Consider the following 25980-nt stretch of genomic DNA (forward strand, 5'->3'; position numbering starts at 1 on the left):
TGTGCTGGCCAAATGTTGTTTTGGTTATTTGCGGTTGGACTCGGACAGCAGTACCTGGCACACCCAGCTGCTAATTTGGAAAAGAGGCCACTGGTTGGACACGTCACTGACACTTTGGCATGATGTAAGAGTGCAGCAGATGCCGTGCGCACGTGTGATTTGTGTACAAAAAATAATGGAAGAAGACGTTTCCTTTTAGAGGCTCCATTTGCAGAAGAGCAACTGCAATTGCTGCTGGAGATATAATCACTTTTGTTTCTCAGTACAGCCACAAATGGCATGCAAATACCTGTGTACTCTGAGCACCAGCATGGACAACGAGCTGCTGGTCAGCTGTGTCTCATGGATGAGAGTAGAAATAAAAGACTGAGGTGCTTACGGTGTTTCAGTAGTAGTAGTATCGGTTAATGGGTAGCTGTATAACCGGCTAAAAAGGCATTTGAAGATGTTATATTTCTAAAAAGAATCTCTCACGAAAGAAAACTGTACAATTGAAGTTGTGCTTAGTATTCAAAGATATTGAAATTGAGGACTGAATGACTTTGTTTTCCAGGCAGAAAATGGACAATAAATAACAATAATAAAAATAAAAATAAAAACAACAAAAAACACTGACATTAGCTGTCAGCCAGCGTGTTTTTTGAAGCATCAGTATTGGTCCAGAGTGTCACGATCGCTACATCACTTTGAAAATATATCTAACCCATAAAATGTGCACAGACCAATGATTTAATTGGCGGAAGATCCAATAATCCTCAATGTTTACACAGAGAAGAAAAACTATAATGATTGTATGTGAGCATCCACACAGATAAACAATAACCTCGTGTAAGCAGCAATGCCAAACACGCGCTGCACGCTTCAGCTGTGTCAGCAGCTCAGTAAAATGTTGATGACTTGTTACTGCTATTAATTGCGCAGAGAAACAAAACAAAAACTGTAAATTATTCCGAATTAGTAATGGTGATAACAAAATAGTTGCTCCCGTTTATCAAACATTGGTGGGTTTTTATTCAAACCTTGATATTGAGGTACATATTGATTCGGAAATTCAGATTTTGATTGGTTTCCAGTGTTTACTGTCTGAAAGTCTTTCCAATGATATTGTTTGCCGCTGACTTTGTTTGTTATATTTGTGGCATGGACTCAGCCATCCTCTTGAGTTGAAACAATTTTTAAAATCTTTATTGTTAATATTTATTGTTTTCGGTTTGGTGGGCCCTTTAGAGTATTCGTGGTCGCTGAGAGAACTCCGCACTGGGACTTAAAGCCGTACTGTAGTTCCACATTTTGGAAAATATAATTATTTGCTTTCTGGCGAAGAGTTAGAGTTTAATACCACTCTTTTATGTGTTTGTCTAAAAGGCTGCAGCTAGTTAGCTTAGTGTAGCATAACAACTGGTAACAGAGGGAAATGGCTAGACCGGCTCTGTCCAAAGACAACAAACACACCTGCCTGCCAGCACATGTAAAGATCTGTTACTATCATGATATAACTCATTTGTTTAATTTGTAATATAATTTGCCATTTCATAGGGGTTGTGTGCTGATTACTTCTTTGCATGGAGCAGTTCATCAGCAACCAGTAACTGTTTGGCACTTTATAGTGTTTAAGTATTTGCTTGATACTAAATGTGTGTTTTCAGATTGTCAAATGTGTGTCCCCCTCATGCTTATGCTTAAGTTGTAAACACGTGTTTTGTCAATTTGCACGTGTTGTGGGCACCATATTGTAGTTAGCAGCATCTACCTGTTCGTTAAAACCTGAAGTCTAAACAATAAAAATTCATCGGCATCACAAAACTGCACGTGTTAGAGCATCAAGAGCTACACAGAATCATTTGTGCACAGTCAAGATGCATGAGTGAAGGGGCTCCAACACTCCTGGAAACGCTGTGCATCGTGTCATGTTGTCTGAAGTGTCAGTGGACAGAGAGCTGCCAAAACTGGAGAACATCCCACTCCAGATCTCCGGCATCAAGGTCGGGTTTCAGCCAATTCAAATTATATCTCTGCTGGAAAGCATGCGATACAAGTCTGCCAGGATGGGTGACTTACCACATTCTGTTTGTTGTCGAGCAAATCACTGGGCTGTTATTTTCCATTATTTATGTTATACCATACCATTATGAAAATAATGTAAACAAAATAACATACACAATAATATCATAATGTGGAAAATACTAACCCTGTGGTGTATTAAGAAAAGGATTGTGCAGTTTTTGCGGCTGTAAACCTGCACAACAAAAGATAAGAAGAAAATGTTTAATTCTCAAAGCGCACAAAAAGGTGAAATGCACCACTAACTGTGCTGCCAAGCGAATACCGTCTCGTTGCTAATGTGCTCTTTGCACATATTTAAATTGGGAAACATGCATACATTTGATGCAAAAATGGCCCCTTCCTATGCAGATGAACTGCAAAAAACAGCCAATTCACAAAGATAAGCTCTAAAAGCCACACATAGTTACAGTAAAATCATTAGCGTCTTCAAAGACTTGGTGTTAACTGAAGCGTATTTATAACGGGTGTCACGCCCAGCAATGACCCAATTCTGTTTTCCCTTGTCACGTTTAAGTTCTTTGCCTGAAGTTTGACGAATGCCTCTGCAAACCGTCAGTCAGGACCTGTAGCTCGCGTCTCATTTTTTTACCTATTGTGTTGGCTCAAAGGTGACAATCACACTTTGCCTCATGGATAACTGCAATATAATTAGTGGAATATCTCTGTTGCTGGCAACAAAAAGCAGCCCAGGAATTTGTTTTCAAGTGGCCCCAATTTGACACACCAAATTGGAACTGACACAACATATTTGTTTAACAACAAATCATTAATTTAGAAGAACAAACACGAAGTGTTAATTTGTATTGTTTGTCAGACTAATATGTAAAACAATGAAACTAATTTACGAAGGTTTTCATCTCCATGTTTGTGCACAGAAGGAAAAACTTCAGATTTAGTGCCCCTATATACTGACACGCATTGTAACGCATTCAAACGACCCAGATAGAGCTGACGGGGTGATTTAGCAACCTACATGGCAAAGTTAACGTAAGCATACTCATGTTACTACAATCAGTTTTCAAAATAGGGTTTTAACAGAGGGTATAAATGGTAAGAAATTACCAGTCTGTACCTGCTTTTGTGAATTAGACCAAAAAATGAGGCAGATAGCAGGTAAAAATGATGCACAATTTATGGTGCTGCAGTGGCCACAATCCATTCCTTGTGTATTTGCTTGTCAATGTTTATTTGATTCGTTTAGACTTTGTATTTCATCCAGAGTCAGTTTATCTCCTCCTCATGGCCTAGAAAGCACAAAACACTGTAATAAAGAGTTATAGTCAGGACCACTCAGGCTGTACATTTTATTTTTATCTAAAGATTAAAGATTAGATCTGTCTGCAGAAACATTTAAACGATCGGGGCTTATTGATTACATGACATATGTCTACAGCCCTCCAGTCAATACTACATCTGACTTTAACGATATCACAGCATGCCACATGATTTGTAAAATGTTCGTAGCTTAGGTGTGTTTCCCAAGCAACAATAGGGAGCGCTGCTCAGTGTTTAACGGTGCAATGGATCACTGGATTATTCACCTGCATGTTCATGGAAAACTGTCAATGTCACTGTGCTTCACGTCTGAAGTTTAGTGCATGGTTGAATATGTTTAAAAATAGGCTGGGGGCTATTATTAAATTGCGTTTCTGTTTTAAAATTAAAAAATGCTAATCTTTGGTGCCAGGAGAGGTTGTTTATGTAAAAACCTGTTCAGTAGATTGTTATTATGCCAATCACATTTGCACATTTTATTACTGAACACACTGAAACTAAATTGACCTGAACTGACTCAAGCAGAGCATGAGTGCTGCTTCAATAATCTCTCCTCTTAAAGTACCTACTTTACTTGATTTTTTTTTTCTTTTTCAAGCGTGTGACAAAATGAGTCACGGGCGACTAAATTAGATCAAATAATGTTTTAAACCACACTGAATTGTCCCGTTTGACCACCCTGTGTTTGACTCTGATCACCGTGATGTGCTCGCACTGCGATGTTGTGTGTTCAGCTCGTCCCAGGCTCTCTGGAAGCGTGCCCTTCTCTGTCCCAGTGACAGATTTCCCCATGTGAAGTATTTATCTAGCCGGAGGAAGTGCTGCCATCTGCTCTGCAGAGGGGTCCAGGGCTCCACATGCTACCTTTACACACACGCACACACACACACACTCAAACACACACTTGTTCCTCTCTCAAGGACACTAACACATGCATATAAAAAATTTACATGGGTTGCTTTTTGCATACTAAACATCTGCTTTAAGAATTAACTTAAAAAACATCATGTGGATGCACACAGTAAGAATGCATGTATACACCTTAAAGGGACAGTAGATATTTTTTACATTTACCTGTTTATCTGTTTATAGATAGTTTTGATGTGAGTTGCCGAGCGTTGGAGATATCGGCCATAGAGACGTCTGCCTTCTCTCCAATATAATTGAACTAGATGGAAATCAGCTTGTGGTGCTTAGAGCGCCAAAAAATACATCTGAAAAACTCGTAAGCAATGTCTCTTTCCAGAAATCATCCTAATCCACAGACTTTGTTGTGTGCAGTTTGATGTGGGAACTATTTTCTACTGAACAACATCAACCAACTGTATCACCGCACAGAGGGAAGCATGTATTTACTCATGGATGAGAGGCGCAAGCTCGTGATAGCTGTAATATTAGTTAGCTCATTGGTACTAGGTCAGCTAGCAGTAGATCCATATTTCCTTCTGCAGGTGATACGGTGGGTGTTGTTTGGTTTAAAGAAAATAATGCAGGTTTTTCACACATTCATTTATTCGTGGCCACCATTAAAACATCTGCCAACACGAGATTTTCCAGCGCTATTGAAATATATATATGTTGCATCACACTCTCAGAGTGCCGAGCGTAGTGTTGTCACAGACGGCGTAGCAGAGCATCGGGCACAGTGAAAGTGAAACTTAACTGCTCATTCTGCTGAGTGTAAAAGGTTCAACATTCGAAATACTTTATTGTCTGTCACATAGTGACAGAAAATTGCCTTTGGTTGGGGGCACAAACAACATGAAAAAGCATTCACACCCATGAGACTCACAAAAAAATCACAAAAGATCACACAACAGTTCCATAGATCAATGCAAACATGTGCAAAGCTTCATTAAAAAAAGTAATGATTATCTTGCCTTGCATTCCCTCATACTGCGCTCTCCTCTCATCCATCCATCTGATCAGCTTTGACCGGATCAACACATCAAATATTCCTGCTGCGACTCTAACTGCTCCTGAGGGATAAATAAAGATGAACTTTGCCTGTGCTGCATCCACAGACACACAAAAACATCCAAATACAGAGGGAGATGGGGCACAGAATGGTTTAAAAAAAACATTTCTTTTTTAAATAGTTTGATAGGAATGAGTCACAATCTCTGGAAAAAGACATTGCTGTTGAGTTTTCAAATGTAATTTTTTGGCGCTTTGAGTGATGCAAGCCAAGTCCCATCTATGTCCATTATATTGGAGAAAAGGGGCAGAAGTCTCTGTGGCCGATATCTCCAACACTCAACAGATTACACCAAAACAATCTAGATTGATAAATAGCACTAAAAGTAAGAGGGAAAATATGTGTTTTTTATTTTAGGGTAAACTGTCCCTTTAACCGGAGAGAGTGGATATGTGCCTTGGGTCTGCCTTTAAATAGGCATGGTGATTAAGAAAGAGGAGAGGGAAAACACTTTCATTTTCTTTTCTGCTCACTCTCTTTGTTGCACGCTCTCTTGATTTCTTTCCAGCCTTGATTTTGTGAACATTATACCTTTCATTCATCTCTTTAGTGCTTCATCATTGTCTGCGCTCGCTCAAACACTCCTTCATTGTTTGAATACAGATGAACAATGTGCTAAATGAAAGAAGACGCTTAAAGTCTCTCACATCAAGAGTAGACGGTGGCACATCATCGCTCATTCATCTTCCGTGATTGCAGAGAGGAAGCTCTTTGCCAGATTTTGTCAGTTTGTGTCCCCTCTTGTCTTACAGGTTATCATTAAATTTAGGATACATTGATACTGCAGTTTCCTCTTATCTTACCAAAGTCCTTTTGTGGCCAAAAGCCACAAATGTATCCTTTTATTCTCCCTTTCAGATCAAACTCCACCTTTCAAACATCACCTTTAGGATAACACTTGTAGGTTCTCACTCAAGTACACCTCTAATCCCAGTCATGTTAACACCATTTTTCCCTCTTTGACCTACAAATGTCTCGGGAATTGGGGAAACTGCGTCTGTGTGAGTGTGAGTTGTAGCGAGGTGAGGCCTCTGCCTGGCAAAGGGAGGTCCTGGCAGTCAGCAGGGAGTAAGACGCTGAGTGTGACTGAACTCACATGTCACAGACAGCAGCCAGCGTTAATTAGTCCAGCAACTCTGCAGAGGGCGGCACCGCATTAATTAGCATAAAGTGGCCGGAGGGACCTGCTGCACCCGTCGAGCTTGCATCACTTTGCATATTTAGCATAATGTCAAGTCAGTGTGTGTGTGTGTGTGTGTGTGTGTGTGTTTGTGGAGGAGGTTGCAAGTGTTTTGGTTTCGCCTTGCACGCTTGCTGTATGTTGTACAGAATTTAATCCACGCAGGTGTGGTGTGTGACGTGTATGCTAATGCGTATGGAAATTTGAATCTTGCGTTTTGATGACTGGAGCTTTTCCTCTGCTGCACATTACTTATTTATTAAGCGTTATTCGTTTTCTAGAGCACATTCGGCGGAGACATGAGCTCAGTGATGACAGCAAAAAGGCAAAGCTTAACATGAGTGACCTTGACAAACAATCAGAACACGGAAAGAGCAACGTCAAGGGCAGTTCAGTCACTTCGTTTTCAGATGCCTGTATGACTTATTACGGGCAGCAGAAGTGCCAGTGGAAACTAGTGGAGGCTGAAATGTATAAAATCAGATTTATATTCTAACTTCCTGTGAAAACAGATTTTTTCATACATTTATTCACCTAGACAGCTTTAATATTTCTAATGAAGGCTTATAACTGACACCCACAGTAAAATGTGAGAAACTGAAACACTGAGGGAAAGGCTTTAAGGATTAACCACAAAGGCTTTTGGCAAACATTGAATTAGGGTTCCGGTTAAATTAAACTACTCATGTAATCTTGGTGTTAATTAGTGATTATGGACATTTTTGTAATATAACCTTTAAAACATTTGACCTCAGTCTTCCAACTATTCATTTTAATTCACTTGCAGTATTTGTACACAGTATAGTATAGTGTTGTCCAAAATATTGATTTTTTGATACATATTTATGCTGAATATTTGACAGTGTTGTACTACTCATTTTCTGCAGTATCGATGTACCAGTTAACAGCTGTGCTCACGTATGACTCACAGACTGCAGTAGTGCCCCCAAACCCCTGCGTACTTTTACTCACGGTGCCATCTACTCATCACATGTCTTGTCCGCTCCGGTTGCATACAGGCTTTTGCTGCACGGTTTTGTTTGTTACTCGAACTTTATTGCCTTTTGAATGTGTCACAATCTAAGAGGCTTAAAAATGAGCACTACTGCAAGAAAAATACTGTTTTCACTAATGTAACAGTTTTAATTATTGTTAATGTTTACCTCAGCCAATCGGATGTTCTCTCCTGCTAACCAAAAAACAATTTTATTTATTTATCCTTCAATAAGCAAAAAATCATTTTTTTGCCCTCAAAGTCAGATTTTCCTCTTGGTATTGAAAATGGTATTTAATATCTATATTTTTTAGGGTGTTATATGGAAGTTTGAACTTAGTGTATTATGACAATTCTGGTGTTGTGTGCACATAAATAATACATTTTTTGAGTACACAATGTTTTCATTTAAGACATTGCAAATCAAAAAATACTGAAAAAGATCTTTTTTCTATCTTAGTGAAATGGCACATAGTTGTGCACCACCATATGCCATGGACCATATTGTGATTAATGTAGTGTAAAGGATAGGGCTGGCAATATTCTGTGTTTGCCATGAAAACATCAAAACCAACAACATGTTAGTCTGTCAGTATACTATAACGTCCCCCGTCTGTCTTTGGCACTCAGCCCCAAGCCCATTTATTCTGCTGAAGATGTAATTATAAAAAAATATAAAATAAAACAGGTCACAAATAATTCATTTAATCTTTATAGAAGGCTAAATAACTTTCTGAAACAGCAGGGCACTGTAGTTCTTAGCAAACATTACTCAAACAAGAGTAATAGAGCATTTGTTTAAAGCTGTTTGCAGCCGTGGATTGATACACATTTGTTATGTTAATATTCAGGCAGCAGGAGGTATGTCAAAGTAAATTACAGTGTAATTTTTATCATACTGAAGAGACACGTCATCAAGTGCATCAGTGTCTCATTGACTGCAATATGCTCAGTAATATTCTTTTATGATTCTGAATATGATTATATTGAATTGGATTTGGCTACGCATGCAATACTTGATTTTAGGTCAGATTCATTGGTGGTTTTGGTGTCTTCATTGGATCTGTTGACCATCAGAAAGTATCTGCTGAAAATAATCATCAGACTTATCCTTTTTCTCTATCAGTCTGACTGGCATGTCTCTGCTTTGTGTGTCCGTGCAGGTCAGATCTCAGTGGAAGGTTTTATGAGGTACCTGAGCGGGGAGGAGAACAGCATCATTCCTCCTGAGAAGTTGGACCAGAGTGAAGACATGACCCTTCCCCTCTCCCACTACTTCATCAACTCCTCACACAACACATACCTCACAGGTACGCACATACATGTTTGTGCTCCTGTGGATTCTTAAAAAAAAGTCTCAAAAGGCATTGAATTCATTCATCTAAATCTAAAAAAGGCCTTATTTGGTATGAAATCGTTCAAAGGTCTTAAAAATGCTCAGACGTAGGAAGTAGGATTTTATAAAGATTTTTTTTTCAGAAACTGCATAGTGAAATCTCAAAATATTTGGTAACATCTATTTTTTCATCAGATAATTTAATAAATTCCCCTTCTTAAACTCATCATGATGAGAATCCAAGCAGAAGAATCTCACATGCACAGTAAAAAAAACACAAAACCGCCAAGAAAACTGGCCAGAAACGCCAGATTGTTTCTGCTTCTGTTGGTAAAGCAAATACATACTTTTATGGTAATGTAATATTTGACATAGTTTGACGTAAGTTTTCACTGGACAAAACAAGTCATGATTAATGTTAAAATAAACATTGGGGCAAAAGATTTTTTGTCCTTTTTTGTCCAGTTTTGGTTTGTAGAAAATTGGTCTCAAACTTAATTCCAAGTGGCATTAAAAAGTCCTTAAAAATCTACTTTTCTTTGAATTGCAGGAACCCTGCATACTACCACTCAACCCCAATTTTAGTGACTGATTACACATGCGCATCATGTATTTCTCTACACATGAACGGATCACTTGTTCATTTAGAAACACAATTTTGTTTGCACGAGCGCATACACCCGACTTCATACCTCACAGGTGAGTCAATCAGACGCGCTGGTGCATATCAGGCCCCCTTTTCTTGCATTACCTCTCTTGAGGTTATCCAATCAAGTCATGTCATGAGACTCAGTTCATTGATATTCATGAGTTAAATATTTCTTTAGACTGGTAGTCACAGTAACAGGCTCCCAGCAGTGCGCAAGCATGGCGGGCACAATACAGAGGCCATTTTCTCCTCAGTGGATATTAGAATTCATCTATTCAAATCTATTCTGGGGGGAACTGGAGAGCATTTAATCTTTCAAGTGGATCAAATTTCTCCAGCGATGGAAAAAATGGAATTTCTGTAATAGGCCAGACTCATGGCCTGCGAAATGAAGAAATGAGAAAAACAAACAACAGGTCCTTGATTCTCTCCTCACGAGCACAGCTTTTCTTTATGTATTTTCATCGTGACACTTAATGATATTATAATAGCTAACAGAGAGAGCTGCGGCGAGGCGGGATGCATTTCTGTCTGCGCAGTGGTTATGTTTCACGACATTATAAGAAAAGATCCACATAAGATAATCAGACTGACAGCAGCTTGTGCAACTTATTCATTCATTCAGATGTATCTCTGTTCCACTGACGCATAGTAAACTAAAGCAATGTTTTATGCAGTGTGCAACACATGACCTCATTTAGTAAAGAATGTGTTTCCCTGATGCATTTAAATGGGGATGCCTATCAAAAGAAGAGAAAGAACGAGTGAGGGAAAAGGAATGGAAAAAAATGGAGGGAATGAATGATGCCAGCTGAAGTGAGAACATAGATCTGCCTCTCACTTTGACACAGTTCCCATCGTGTTGCAGGAGAGCATGCTGCTAATGTGAAGAGATAATTGCTTCGCTAATGGTGACAAGGTGATGGGATCTGCCTGCTTCAGATAACTGTATTGTTTTTTACTGCATGCTCGCAGCTTAATGAGCTCTTGAAAGGTGGGAGGACACGCTTTTGTTGGCATCCTGATTCCTCTGGGATCAATGTGACAGTTACCTGAAGTGGTGTGTTCTTGTGTGTGTGTGTTTTCTTGCTCTTGTGCAGCCGGCCAACTCGCAGGAAACTCGTCAGTCGAGATGTACAAGCAGGTTCTCCTGTCAGGGTGCCGCTGCATTGAACTGGACTGCTGGAAGGGTCGCACCACAGAAGAAGAGCCCGTCATCACTCACGGCTTCACCATGACAACTGAAATCTCCTTCAAGGTAACACAAGGAGAGCAGAGTGATAGTGATATAAGAGGGGTTTGAGGGGGTGGGGAGTAAGGGCTGAAGCATGTTTCTGTGCGGGTGCATTTTAATGTCTTTGTCTACAGACACAGAGAGGGGGATTCTGGGTAAACAGACCTCGCGGACAGATGATGTAATCCAAATATTGCATGCATCAAATACAGATTGTTATTCGGGTCGGCCCCACTCCCACATCCTTATGTGTTTTAGTTTGTGTTTTTAGATAATTTAAGGTTAAAATTGGGTTTCTGGGTTTCATCCTTATTTTCATTTGAGTATGTTTAATAAACATGAGTTTGCCTTGAAGTGCAAACTTAAAAGTTCCTGTGAAACTGAAGTGAGAGCATTTTTAGCTTCTCTTATGTGAATTTCTCAGTGAAACTGATTATTTAAACAGTTTGCAGTTGCTAAAAAAATTAAATCAAATCTTTTGTATTTGATTGGATTACTGAAAAGGGAGCGAGCAGGCGCAGAGTTTAGAGGGATACAGAGCTACAGTGGGCTGTTGGCTCAACACACACCTTCCTCACCATTAGATGATAAAGATAATAAGGGACAGATTCATGAATTAGACCCCAGCCACAGTGTTTTGGAAATGAAATCAAACACACATCTCTACCTGAACGGGGGAAAAAATCCAGTACATACACTCAGGATACATCTTTACCAGTTTCTCTCTTTAGTGCTCTGTTAGCTACTATAAACCATAAATGAGGAAGGTTTTTTTTGTGTGATCAGTGTGGCTAGCCAGTCACCGACAGTCTCGTTAGATTGAGTGAACTTCTGTTAATGCCCCTGATAGCAGGATGAGTCATCAAACATTTGAAACTGCATCACAGTCAGGGAAAGGACAGGGATGTAAAAATACTCAAAAACAGATTTTTTCATACATATATTCAGACTTCTCACTGTCATGAAATTCTTGGGAAAATAATGAAATGAGGAAAACTGTTTTCCAGGCAATGGTTTGAATATCCATTGTTTTGGCTACTGTATATACAGTATATGTTAATGAAAATCCAAAAACATGAAGTAGTTCTTACCCCTGCATTTTTTCCCTGCAACGTTCTAAAACAGTTTTATCGAGGGCTGGATATGGCTTTAAAATGATATACAAACACAAACACAATAGAAAAACAAATTATGTTTCTGTTTACAGTGCAGCCAAACAACCTCGGGTTGTTTTCGTAAAGAAATTTATCAGTAATAACTGCAACAATGCAAATCATTTTCCACACAAAATGACATTTTGTTTTGTGGTGCTGATGAACCTGTTTTGTAGAGTTCATGTCAGTGCTAACATGTCCTAAGCCACCTCTTATTATGCTTATTTTATACCCTTAATGTTACGTAGTGGTGGTAGGAAATGATCTGTTGGCATAAGCAGTAACATAATACAACTCTGACACGATGTAAAGAGAGCAAACTGTAAACGGTGAGGCTGTTAGCAATGAGATAACATTGTATTACATGCATGCATCGTTTTCCTGTGAATGTAAACAAAAAGAAACGACTGCTGAAAAAAATGCTCAAGGATTATAACTGAAATAAATATTATGTACACACACAGACAGAAAAGCAGACAGATACAGAGTCAGACAGAAAATAAAAGTACGGAGGAAAGCAGAGTTGAATAAGAAGTGGGATAAACAGAAAGTGGAGCATGCATTCAGCAGATGGCACATCGTAAAGGACTGGGACGCGCTGAATGGCTCTAAAGTGAAGCGCTGAGGAGCGCTTAATTGAAGTCTCCGAAGATGAGGAGACAAAGAGAAAGAATGTTTTTATTGGAGGAGGAGGGTGTGAAAATTTTAAGGGCATGGTAGGTGTCAGGAGAAAAAGAGAGGGAGGTGAGTGGATTGATTGATCAAGGAAATTTAGTTCTAATGAGAGTAACAAAAGAAGTAGAACAAGCTTAATGGAATTACCGTGAGAGTGAAATACAAAAAGAGTTTTGAGAGACAGAGCCACAGATGGAGAGTGTAGAGTTACAGACTAAGATTTTTATTGGAGGAGATGGAGAAAATGGAAATAAAGGCATTAACTGAACTGACACTGTTGTTAATGACAATGTAATTGACTTAGACAATCAGTGGCTTAGAAATCCGATATCAGATGTTGAACTGTCCTCACTGGAGTCGGGCGCCGACACCACTTCACAGCTCAGCTCCCATTTCCGTAAACATATCCATGCAGAAATTTGCAAGACATGAATGAGTGAACACACTGCAATTTACGATATACTTAAAAGATTTCCTTTCACATTATCAAACAGAAAAGAGAATTGACATTCTGCACACACACGCATACAAGTATTCGATACACACAACAGCATTATTCTTCCAGCATCAGTAGCTGCAGTACACCATGCAGCCAGATAACATGTTGCATTTAGAGTGAGGGCGGAGTGTAATTTAGTTTTTGTACTACTGTCTTATCACGCTTGTTCTCTCCTAGGGTTATTGATGTCAACACGTTCGGGCATGTTCTCTGCAGGAGGCTCTCAGGCGTTCGAGGAAATGTAGGAAATGATATCATGATAAACTGATATAACTCTGGCTGGAATATGAGCTCGGCTCTACAGCAAGTTATCGCATAAACAAACAGTGGCATTCACTGAAAACTATTTAAACAGTCTACAGTATAGCATGTGATCTAAAGTACATGGCATAATTTCATTTAGGGCGTGTTCAACTCCATTTTTTCAAGTTAAACGATACATAATTTGAGTGCAGAGTAAGGCACAATGGGCAAAAGGGCTGAATATAGAGCCTTAATTAATCCTAGGTGTGTTTTGGCCACGAGTTCAACCAAGTGTCATCTCCATTCCTTTAAAAGCCAGGCGGCCTGCAGCTTGTTAACTGCTATTTACATGGGGGATTCAACAAATTGGAGAAGCAAGCTGTTTTCTGCTGAGAGAGATGCAGTAAGAGCATAGACTGTATATAAAGATGGACATTGCATCTCTACTTTCTCTCACTGTAGTAAAATGAAGCCAAGGTATCTCAGATACTGGGTTTCTATAGTATCAATGAAATAGCCAGAGGTAAAAGCTAACATTATGCTGTAAACAAACTACACCACTGTTGCATGATTTAGCATCATGACCACTACGAGGCTGTAAAGCCGTGTTCGGTTCGGCTCTGTGTGTTGATGATCTTTAGTCTCATGTAGCCACTTGTTCGCAACCGCCTTTTTTGCGATGCATAAAAGCTACAAAGTTTGCAAGTGGGGTATTTACTGATGTATTTAATGTTGTTTAACAAAACGTGAAAGTCTCTTTTGTTAACCTCAGACCTCTAACCTCAATCCAAAAAACTCATTGACTTACAGACAAAGGAACCAGAGGTGCTGAAATGCTAAGTGATTTGATTTAGGACCCATTATTAAGGCGCTCTGTTAGGGAGCTGCCATGTCGTCCTTCTTTACATACAGGCTGTGAGTAAGAGCAGTAATATCATTGCATCAAATATTGTGCAGCCAAGTTATGCTGCTCTGTGTGTAAAAGCGCACAGCATCATTTCTAATGTGGAGTCAGACAGCAGCTCTGCAGCTCTGCTCTGATCTCTGCTATGTTCACATTTTAGAGAATGTGCTTAATATTTTCCTCATTGACAATCTTTTATTTCACTCACTGGTATTCCACGTGTACGTCTCTTTGTGTGTACAAGTGTTGTGAACCCACCTGTGTAGGTGCATCGTCTTAATAATGCATCCTTTATTACTCCATTCTGACCTAAGACCAGGTTTTTGTTGGTCAATCGCTTTCTGCTGCCTAAAAATAGCAAAACGCCAAAAATGTGCTTGACTACAACTCATTTTAAGAACTACACACCCATGGGTGCACTGAAAGGCACAAGGGCACTTGCCGTGAAAACTGCGTTGGTCTGAAACTAGCAGTGACTGTTTTTCTTTATGTTTGTGTTTTTAGGAGGTGATCGAGGCTATAGCAGAGTGTGCCTTCAAGACCTCGCCCTTCCCCATCATCCTGTCTTTTGAGAACCACGTGGACTCGTAAGTCAGCAGATTGTTTTAAATCAGGCGTTCAAAGTCTACAGAATCAGTGTTGACCTTATTGATCAGCTCTGTCTGTCATCGATAGGCCCAATCAGCCCTTTTGTGTGTATCAGCTGTGTAGACATCGACTTAGCTTTAGGGAGAAAATTCTCTTTTTATGTTTGAATGGCTCCCAGAGGTACCTTAGGAGCAACATATGTATTCAGTGTATATTTATATTTAGCAGAGAAACCATGATAATGTGTGTCTGTGTTTGTTTTTGTGTGTGATGACTTACAGACCGAAGCAGCAGGCTAAGATGGCAGAGTACTGCCGGTCAATATTTGGAGACGCATTACTGACAGACCCTCTGGAGAAATATCCTGTGAGTACATATGATGCTCACACATGTGCATGCACTCACACATACATTCACACTCATGGTCTCCCTGTTGCTGTCTCTCTTTCTAAAACACACATACGACATGGCCAGCAGCGAGGGATTCAGCTCAGATTACCGCACAGACGAGTGCACCAATGAAATGTCCTTGAACACTAGTGGTCAGCCGGCTGCCCATTCAGATATACATTCAGGAGGCTTACAACTTACTGCACACCGACATATTCAGCTCTGAATAAAAGAGAGAGACCTCCAAAAAAATACCAGTTTCTTGGTTCAATTATTTATAGGTGTGTGCTTGAGTAAAAAGAACAGTTCTCGTTTTATTCTATAAACCACTGAGAACATTTCTTCCAATATTTAAATGGAAATATTTTAGTTTGGAGGATTTATTTGCAGAAAATAACTACTCCTCAAAATAACAAAAAGATAGAGGCAGTCTTTTCAGACCTTCAATAACGCTACAAAAACAAGATCTCGGATTTTATCTTAGGAAGAGTTCAGTCACTGTTTGGTGGAATTAACCAAAAATGTCAAACCACAGGTCATGCATCTTGGCATGCTTTTTCAAACGGCTGCAGGGTGACTTCATGCCACTCCTGGCGCAAAAATTCAAGCAGTTCAGCTTTTTTTGATGGTTTGTGACCATCCATCTTCCTGTTGATTACATTCCTGAAGCCGTATTCACGACACATACAGAAAGTTGCTCCTAGTGACAAATTTCTAAGAAAATTTGTAGAATTTTAAAGCTTTTTAAGAATTAAAAACTCAAGGTTAAGACTTTGTTTTGGTAATGATGAAAGTTATTCAGAAGGAGCGTCTTAGTGCTTTAGAGACCTGTGAAAAAATGTTATTCTACTTTTGGTGTAAAAACTGAACTGAGATTTAAGAGAGGTTTTACTTTCATCTTTCTTAATGTTTAGCTAAGTTTGGTGCAAAAGAATTTCAACTTAAACTATGATTTAATCAGGTTGAAAAGTTAATCCTTGTTGGTGCAATCCAGCCTAAAACAAATGAATGATGTTCAAATAGAATGGCTGCCATACATGTAGAGATGCTGATTTAAGAAGTGGTCTCACACTCTCATTTCTCTCTGTCCTCTCCCTCTCTCCATCTGTCTCACCAGCAGCACCATATCGACATGTCCCCTAGCACCTGGCAAAATGTGTTGTTGCTGTTTTTCCTCTTTCTGTCACTCCTGGCACGCTCCTAAATGGCCTCCTAGACTTCATCTCCCCCTTTCTGTCCCTCCTGTTTTTCAATCACAGACGCACGCATACCTGTGGCTATTTACGTGCCGTGGAAACTTTTAATGATTCCTCCCGCGGTCGTTTTTACTCCCCTGCATCGACTCTCTGTTATCACGGGAAAGACTGCAAATGACAGCCGTGTAAGATTAAATGGAAGTGTTTTACGCTGTAATCTAAACGTGGCTTTTCTTGGCGGCCCTTTATCTGTCTCTCCTCTGTTGCCATGGCTACCAGTCAAAAGCTTGCTTTGTCTCTTTGTGGCCAAACTCTGTTCCCCCCGCCACCGCTAGCGTCTTTGTGTGTAATGACGCAGGCTATTACGTGAGGCAAATGTTAGACACTTGTCGCATAAACTCTCGCTCCGCCGCCTCACAAAGCGTCTGGGGAAACACATGAAAACATATATACATCCAATGTGTGCTTCAACATACCCTGTGATATTCGCTAGGGATGCCTTGTCCCTGCTGATATAACGCTGTAGTGCAGCTTAAGTTCCCAGTTTCCTTCTGACTGGATTTGACATTGAAGTATTATCAGGGGGAAGCCTTTCGAATGGAGTGGCTGAGGGAGCAAGAGAGATATGAGGAGACAGACACCAAGGGAGAAGTTAGAGAGAGAGACAGAAAGGAAAAGTGCCATTGAGGAATCAGATTTCTACCACTGAGCATGTAATAACTGGGAAAGGTGAGTGCAATGACAGCCACTCCCCTCTGGCGTCGACACAGCCGTGTATACAGCGTATCAAATGGGATATCGCCTCCGTGAGTCCATAGGGGCAGGGGCAGATAGGGTAATATAGCTAGATTGGTTTCGGCTGAGCCTAAGGTGAGAATAAAGAGGATTACAGTTTTCTGAGAAATCCGAGCTCCCCTTGTGTCTCCACTCCACAAAACATGTTGAATAAGAGAGACAATGTTTGTTTGTTTGTTTCAATTAAACTGAGAACAGTCTGCTCTTTCCCCAAAAAAATTAGCTGAAATTACTTTGCCATGAACATGTTTGCTTGTTTGTTATATGGCTCTCATCACCGCATTCATTATGCTGATGAAGGCTGTATTGCCAGACTGTTTCATTATAACCGTTGAAGAAATATGTTGAGAAATAAAGCTATTTTACGTGCAGTTTGCTCAGTTTTGTCGAGGCTTAGTTTAAAGCTGCAGACAGAGCAGAACTGGCGAGGCGAAATGCACTCGCACATTTAGGAAGCAGGCAGGACTGAAGATCGTGTGGGCAGAAGAGCGAGCAGAAGTTTTTGGAGCTATAGGGGCTAGCAGGAAAACAACTTTGTTAACAGTAGTTATTGTCCTTTTTAACAAAAAAAGTAAACCGATACATCAAAACCAACTCTGACAAACATCTACACCATCTACACACACATATGTACAGTATCTAGAACAGCATGTTAAAAAAACTTTTCCCCTGTCCCTACTCGACCGCTATTAATTTGTCATTGTCCATTGGTTTTCATATTCCAAGAGCATGTTCAAAACCGATTTTACCTTTGGAAAATGTGAAAATGTTTAACATAAGTAGCAATATTCAGTATCCATCAATACTGATGACCTATAGCAGGAAAACAGCTTTAAACTAATTTAAGATGATACACCTTTTATCAAAGGCTACAGCTCTCTTGCAGTTATACAAACAAGAATATAAACAGGCAGTACTTCCAAATGTAAAAGTCTATTCCACCTTTTCTAAAACAGGTCTCGTAATGGAAAATCTTGCAAGAGGTACATGTAAAGCTTTGAAGTTCAATGACCTGATAATGTACCGATGGCGGCCAGAAACTGAGGTTTCACAGACACCTGAAACACATTGTGGCTCGTATGTGATTATTGAGAGGAATTACTTTTGTATCAGTCCATATGTTGTTTTTTGTTTGTTAATTTTTTTTGAAAACCTGCATAATATACCTTTAAGTACAGTACTTGAGTAAATGTACTAAGTTGCTCTCTACCACCAGCCAAATGTTCAGGCTTGAAAGTGCTAAGAAGCAGAGTTTATAGTCCTAGAAACTACTGGAACAATGTTTTCACCTTTTTTTTGTAGTAATTGTAGTTTCATTTCATGGCTTTCATGGACACGTGGTGTGTCACATCCAGGGCTGCACTGGTTCCATGTAAGTGGCATTGTTTGAGTGAAGCCAAGGCAAACAGGACGTCTGATCATTAGTGTATCACTTCCCAATAACAACAGTAAAAACATGTAGATGGAAGCGTGTGGCAGCTGAGAAAGTGGGCTAGTGGATGGAAATTCTTGGCTTAAGATTGGTGTATGAATCACGGTTTCCCTGCTCTTTAAAGACAGTAAAAGTAGGAAACCTTTAAAGTTTGGTTATGTTTATAGCTGATAAGTTGTAAACTCTGCGGGTTGTGAGTGTATGCGAGTTTATTCAACATCACTGCTGACTTCCTCCATAATGCATTATTAATATCCCTAAACACTGTGATCCAAAAGCAGTGTACCCCATAAATAAATCAGAGATCTTCCTACTTCCAGCCAGCTCCCTTGAGGGGGAGAATATTTGTGTTTAACGCTCAGTTTCCCCCCAGGAAGCTGATTTTAGTGTTGAAAGTGTAAACTTTGGAGCTGTTACATCAACAGAGTGTGTAATGCTCCGTGCCCATCCTCACGGTCACTAACAAGCTCAGCTAAGCAGATTCTTCCATGGTGAATTTTGAGCAAGATTTTGTTTTCTAAAACTGCCATAAATCTACATTTTGAATTACTCACTCCAGTAAACAGCGTCAGTGTTTTCTTCCTGTAATGAGCTAATTTGTCTCCAAACTGTAAAATATGGCTGTAATGGCACATTCCTTAGCCACAAAGGAACATTTTGGAACTTGAAAGTATTTGTTTTCAGAATTTTCTCTTGCGGAAACAGTTTCCTCTAACCGATTGTGCGTCCATTCAACTGAGTATTACTTCATTCTGTAAAAACCTCTCTCATGAACTTGTGTTTTCATCTTTCTTTTCATGCCTCTGTGGCTGCAATCATCTTATCCTGAAGCGTTATGTTTTCAGTCTGTCCGTCTGTCTGCACATCTCTACAGACGTCCTATTCTCTGAATGTGATATCTCAAAACACCTTCAGGGAATTTCATCAAATTTGGTACAAACTAATTTTGGTGGTTTAAGGTCAAAATCACTGTGACCTCATCTGTCTCATTCTTTTGAGCGTGATTTCTCAAGAGCAACTTTAAAAAAAAAAATGATTTGGAGCAAATGTTCACTTCGACTCAACCTATTTGGTTCGATCAAGTAAAGGTGACTTTTCATCCGTTTGTAAAACACATTCGCATCCCAACTCATAAAATATTGCAGCTTTGGATTTCCGAGTCCACATGTCATGAGTTAGGTATCCTTTTTTGTTTACGCTCTGGTGTGCCGCTAACAAGATGTCAACAAATGCACATGGTGGGATGATTTGGCACATGATTGTGTCTAGGTAACAATATGTGCAACAACAGCGTGGGTGGTTAGGCTCAGGCAACAAAGACACAAATAAGCTGAGGTGGAGAAAAAAACATCACATTCAGTCAAGAGGAAACACCAGACTCCCAAAACAAAGTCCAGGTTATTGAGATCCATCCACCTCCCTTCCTGCTGTCTTGGGCTCTTTATATTGCATCATTACTGGCAGCGTTGCATCCTGATGCCGACTGGCACGTAACAGTTTCTGTCTCATGTGACGTCACTTCTGCGCATATAGGGCTGATGCAGCAGGTGCCGTCCGGCCACCCGTTGGGTGTCATTCCATGTGCACATGAAAGGTGCCTTTTGGCGACACGCTCTTATGATAAAAGCACTGACAGAGCAGGGCTACTTGTCGAGTTTCAAATGAGAACGGGCTTTCATTCTCATGTAATATCTCCAGAAGGGCTTGAGGTAATTTCCTCAAAACTGGCACAAACGTCCCCTTGAACTCAAGGATGAACTGATTAGGATTTGGTGGTTGAAGGTCAAGGGTCAAAGTTACTGTGACCTCACATAACTGTTTGTGGCAGGAAGCAAGAATTCATACACAAATTGTGACAAAATGTCACACGAGTCTAATAAGAGAAATAAATGAAGTAAGGACATTTTATATCCAAATGGTCAAATGTCGACTTTACTGTGCAATGTTCGGCAGAAAAAAAATTCTGGGCATTTTTCAATGTCATAACTCAGGAGGGGAGACATTCGGTCAGATGCTGAATTGGTGACATTAATCTTTGGTATCCACCTTGAAACGGTGCTGATTGTATACATTTTTTACTGTATGCTCAGACACGAATGTTAACTGTAAATGCAACTTGACTGGTTCGTGGAAGCGTACAGCTGCTCGGCAGTAACTCTAGTTTTACGTGATCTTATCATTTTTATGACCTCTGTGTTCCTTCTTCCTCCCGTTCAGCTGGAGTCCGGCGTGCCGCTGCCGAGCCCGATGGAGCTGATGGGGAAGATCTTGGTGAAGAACAAGAAGAAACACCACAAGACAGACGGGAGCACCAAGAAGAAACTGTCGGAGCAGGTTTCCAACACCTACAGCGATTCTTCCAGCGTGTGTGAGCCCTCCTCCCCCAGCGCAGGTACGGCACACACAGTCACATCCTGCAAACATCAAGTCACACTGGGACCATTGAGCTATGATGTTTCAGATGTAAAATGTAGCCTGACCGTCAGGGTCCATCTGTAATATGGACCAGCACCTCTACGCCATCCAGAAACTGAATCTCTGGAGCGAAACAGAGCTATTGTTTATCATTCATCATTTTCATGGCCCTCTCCATCAGCTGAAGGTATTATTGGCTGGTGCATACACTCCCTGTCAGGCGTATACACTGCTAGTCACTGGGGCGTCTTAAACACGGGCCAGTAGTGGCTGTCAGTGTGTTGTGTGTGTGCATGCCGCTGTGTGTGTATAACTGCCTGTGGAACTTTTATATGTCTGAATTTATGGAGTTTTATATTTTCACAGCTGCTCTCTGATTTTAGTTTTTCTGAATCTTTAATATCTGCATTGGAGTTGGCTACACTGCACGTGTTCTTCTAGTGTGTGTGTGTGTGTGTGTGTGTGTGTGTGTGTGTGTGTTTGCATATCCTTTTTTTGCACTCTACATTTCCCAGTATTTATTTATGTTTGTACATAAAGGGTATCATTCAGTTGTAACTTGCGATAGACTTTGCAATCCATCACCTTTAGGTCTCTGTGGAAGCTGAGCTGCAGCTTCATGCTTACACTAACACACACTGCCCCCTGATGTACGACAAAAGGCAGCACAAGTGTTTGACTCTTAAATAAAAGGAGAAATTGGTTTTGTAAGTTGGGGCACAGTGACATCTGTGGCTCTTCAAAAAAAAAAAATAAAAATATTTAGAAATATTATCATATCCTGGGAAATAGCACTTTATTAAAAATATTAAAATAGATAAAATTAAGTGGGATATTATTTGGGGAAAGCTGTGAGGGTAGTTTTCTCCACAAAGTACATCCCAAATGTCTTTCTAAATTTCCTGAAGAGCCTTTCAATATACATCAGATTTTTCCAAGCTGTTAATTACTGCTGATGATTTTGGTTTTTTTCCACACAGGTTCGACCAAAGAGGAGATGGCAGATTCCTCGCAGCCTTCGGAGGGTGCCGAGCTCAGCCTGAGGCCACAGGGCAGAAAGTCTATTGGTGAGTCATGCACAAAACACAACCTCAGACTCTGCGGGGAAGCTTTAGCAGAGCTCGACCATCACGCCGCTCAAATTAATTTCCTCAGTCAGTGTGACCTCAGATTTGGTGGGAAATCTTTAGAAGATTTCTCATTATGTGGGCGCAGAGGATGGGTCAGCTCGACCAGAACAATATTAAAATTAATTTCCTCAGTCACTACGAGCTCCGGGGTTTGGAGCTGTCAGTGTGAGGTTATTTGTGTCCCTTCTGTCGATGTAATAGATTCAACTGATCCCACATTAAAACTAGTTTTATTATAATTAATTAGATTTCAAACCAGTCTGCATAACATTTAGCATAAACATGTGGAAATGTCATTTCAGTTTGCACACGTTTAGCTTTGGTTCGTTTAGCTTCATTTATGGTGTTTATCTGTGACCATACTTGTGACTCATATTTCAGGTGAGGTGGAGGCAGAAAGTGAAGATGAAGATGACGATGATGATGACTGTAAAAAAGGCTCAATGGATGAGGTGTGTATCTTATAAATGTCATTCAGTTCAAAAACTAATACAAAAATAGTAATAATGCAGATCTATACAGCATTACTATTTGCTTGTTATGTGCTGATGCTGCCCTCTAGTGTACATATATAATAATGCTTTTTATTTCTTTTCATGTGTCTCCAAAATCCTGAATAATAGGTCTTCAGAGATTATTTTGTCATGACACATCCTTCTCGTTGTTTTCAAGGATTATAAAAAATCTTTTGTTGCAGGTATACTCTGGAGGATTTTCCAAAAAAGTCTATATACACTTATACAGAAGTAATGCCTCTCAATCAACACTTATGACTCACTATAAGTGAGTGTTGGTATTTCTATCTGCAGAGACACTGCACAGAAAAAATGCATAAATATAACGAACAAGACTGAATCTTAGGTTGACTTGGCTTTTGCTGGTTTATTGTTTACAAATAGCAACTGGAAATTTCTGCATAGTAGACCCAAAAGTCATGTAATTTATCAAGCTTTTTTTACAGGTCTGGAAAGTTATGGAATTAGAATAAATCATCAAAAGTTTTATTATGGGTCCTTAAAAAGTCAAAAATAATTTTTGAAAATGTTGTCTGTGAAAATATGTGGGATCCCTGTATACTTTTAAAGCTTCGTGCTGCATTATATTTAGACTTTTGTATTTGTGTATGTGTTTCCGTACACAGGGCACAGCAGGCAGTGAGGCTTTTGCCACAGAGGAAATGTCCAACCTGGTCATCTACATCCAGCCAGTCAAGTTTAACAGCTTTGAGGCTTCCAAAAGTGAGTAAGACATAGCTGAAGGCATTTACATGCAAATTAACTTACTGAACAAGCTAAGTATTGGATAAAAACCCTTAAAAAATAAATGTCGACTCCACACATCAGCTCTGTAGTAATGATGTCTTTTTTATATGCATCTGCCCGCAGAGATCAATCGCAGCTACCAGATGTCGTCCTTCGTAGAGACCAAAGCGTTGGAGCAACTGACCAAATCTCCTGTGGAGTTTGTGGAGTATCCTTTTTCAGTTTTACTTTTTTCCCTAATTTAAATCACAATCTTTGAATCTGATTTGTATTCTGTTCTCCGAGCTGTGGCTGCAGTGCTAAAACTGCATCACATCTCATTACATTCCTCATGGTCATCTGCTCTTCTTCACTTCACTCATGTGGAATCATCTTGTTAATAAAAGAAATGATGAGATGGAGCGACCTCCAGCTCACCTGGTAGAGCGTGCGTCTCCATGAGTCCCAGGCAGCAGCCGGGTTTGATTCCAACATGTGGCTCTGTGCTAAAAGTCACCCCCCTCTTTCTCTCTCGCCAATCTTTCCTGTCAATCTTCAGCTGTCCTGTCATTTAATGCAAAAAACGACCCCCAAAACTCTTTCAAAAAAAGTAATAATGACTTAATAATGATATACATAGAGTTTTGCGTTGATGTATGCAGAGAGACGGTCTACAAAGTGCAACTCTAAAAAGAGATACTAAAAACATTATCAGTAATTTTTAACTCTTTTGATGTCAAATGTCTCCAAAACCACTTCTCACAGTATACATGGTCTCCTGTTGGTTATACTGTAATATTTGATTTGAGACAAAAAGGATTTTGCCTAATATGATGATTTTTTCTTCAATAAATATTAAATAAAGTTACTCTTTTACACTGTAGTGTCCCAAAATATTCAGCCTCACTTTCAGAAAGAAATAAATTAATTATTACGTGCCCGTCTTCTGAAATGTTAAAGACAGGGAGACTTGTAAACTGTGACACTGTTTGAATTTAGCTGTAATTTTCTTTGAATTTAAATGGAAACAAAGTTTTGTCAGCATTCAGCAGTTATTCTGAGGCACTTATATTATGTAAATAAATCATTTGCTATTCCTGATTTATGCTTTTTCTAATGTCTTTTTACACCATACAGGTGTTAAAACATTTAATACATATATATGCAGCTTCATGCACACATGAAATGATGGTTGGGTTCAGTATTACCTGAAATAAGTCTTCGCTCTTCTCCCCTCAGTAGTACAGTTGTAGCAGTAGTTAGTAGTGAGCATTAGTGGTAGTATTAACAGTACCAGTTGTATTTTCTAATGCAGGCGTTGCAGCATTGTCCTTAACCGCGTCTGTTCAGATACAACAAACTGCAGCTGAGCAGGATTTACCCTAAAGGCACCCGAGTGGATTCATCCAACTACAACCCTCAGCTCTTCTGGAACGCCGGCTGTCAGCTGGTGGCTCTCAACTTCCAAACCATCGGTGAGCGAGGATAATGAAAGACATTTTAATTTAGAATTTTAAATAGTGTAAATGCCTTATTCCTTCACATTTTGTCTTCATGTTTTAAATGCTGGATAATTAAAATAAATGATATTAAAGTAAACTCATGTTATTCTGTCATCACTCCACAGATTTGTCCATGCAGTTGAATTTGGGCATGTATGAGTACAACGGGAAATGTGGCTACAGGCTCAAACCGGAGTTTATGCGGCGGCCGGACAAACACTTTGACCCTTTCACTGAGAGCACAGTGGACGGGATTGTAGCCAACACACTGTCTGTGAAGGTGTGTGTGTGTGTATGTTTGTGTTGTCTTTTTGTGTTTTTCTATGCTGTTGCAGTGTGTTTGATCATTTTTCTCTCTCTTGCTTTCTTGTTTTTTTCCTGTTCTGTCCGTCCAGATCATCTCAGGCCAGTTCCTGTCAGATAAGAAAGTAGGCACGTACGTGGAGATCGACATGTTTGGTTTACCGGTGGACACCAAGAGAAAAGCGTTCAAGACCAAGACGTCTCAAGGCAACGCCATCAACCCGGTCTGGGAAGAGGAGGCCATTGTCTTCAAGAAGGTCAGACATTTTTTTTCTTTAGCTTTCAGTATATCTTTCCACAATGCAGAGAACAAATTTGCTGCAAACACAAATTCATCGTGACTCTATGTCCTAAAGCATGAAATCAAATTTGAGGCGCTTTCAATAAGAAATTGTATCAATGTCTTTTGATTTTGTGAGCTCACTTAGGGTACTGAAACAAACACAATTCTGGAAATGAACAGGCATACACGGTATATGGACTTACATTTATAATTGCACAAGGTAGCAACTAAAAGGTTTAAGCAATGGAATCACATGGAATAAAAAACATGAAATATTTCCACAGGAAAATGTAGCAAAACAGCAATATAGTGGTGTAATTTTCATGTAAAAATAAGTACATTTTATACATTTTCTCCAGGTTGTTTTGCCCACACTTGCATCATTAAGGATAGCCGTGTTTGAAGAAGGAGGGAAGTTCATCGGCCATCGCATCATTCCTGTTTCAGCCATCCGTCCAGGTGACGAAGATTTGTTCAACACAGCTCTTACTGTAGCCGATTATCTAAAAACTCATTTCAA

At 39.7% G+C, this 25980-nt stretch overlaps 1 protein-coding gene across 2 annotated transcripts in view; it reads left to right on the top strand.

The window, feature by feature from the left end:
- plcb1l (phospholipase C beta 1-like) overlaps positions 1-25980 on the top strand; it is a 169325-nt gene that overhangs the window by 107541 nt on the left and 35804 nt on the right. For both annotated transcript variants that reach the window (XM_088089688.1, XM_042503476.2), the window contains exons 10-22: positions 8655-8801; positions 10577-10734; positions 14690-14772; positions 15055-15139; positions 20804-20978; positions 21982-22068; positions 22513-22583; positions 23273-23369; positions 23517-23601; positions 24723-24847; positions 25000-25154; positions 25270-25434; positions 25820-25919. In XM_088089688.1, coding sequence (XP_087945814.1) covers positions 8655-8801; positions 10577-10734; positions 14690-14772; positions 15055-15139; positions 20804-20978; positions 21982-22068; positions 22513-22583; positions 23273-23369; positions 23517-23601; positions 24723-24847; positions 25000-25154; positions 25270-25434; positions 25820-25919 — 1533 coding nt within the window. The remainder of the gene's footprint in view (positions 1-8654; positions 8802-10576; positions 10735-14689; positions 14773-15054; positions 15140-20803; positions 20979-21981; positions 22069-22512; positions 22584-23272; positions 23370-23516; positions 23602-24722; positions 24848-24999; positions 25155-25269; positions 25435-25819; positions 25920-25980) is intronic.

The sequence above is a fragment of the Plectropomus leopardus genome, chromosome 16, assembly GCF_026936395.1.
Source record: "Plectropomus leopardus strain MGB_pleo_1.0 chromosome 16, ASM2693639v1, whole genome shotgun sequence".
Lineage (NCBI taxonomy): Eukaryota > Metazoa > Chordata > Actinopteri > Perciformes > Serranidae > Plectropomus > Plectropomus leopardus.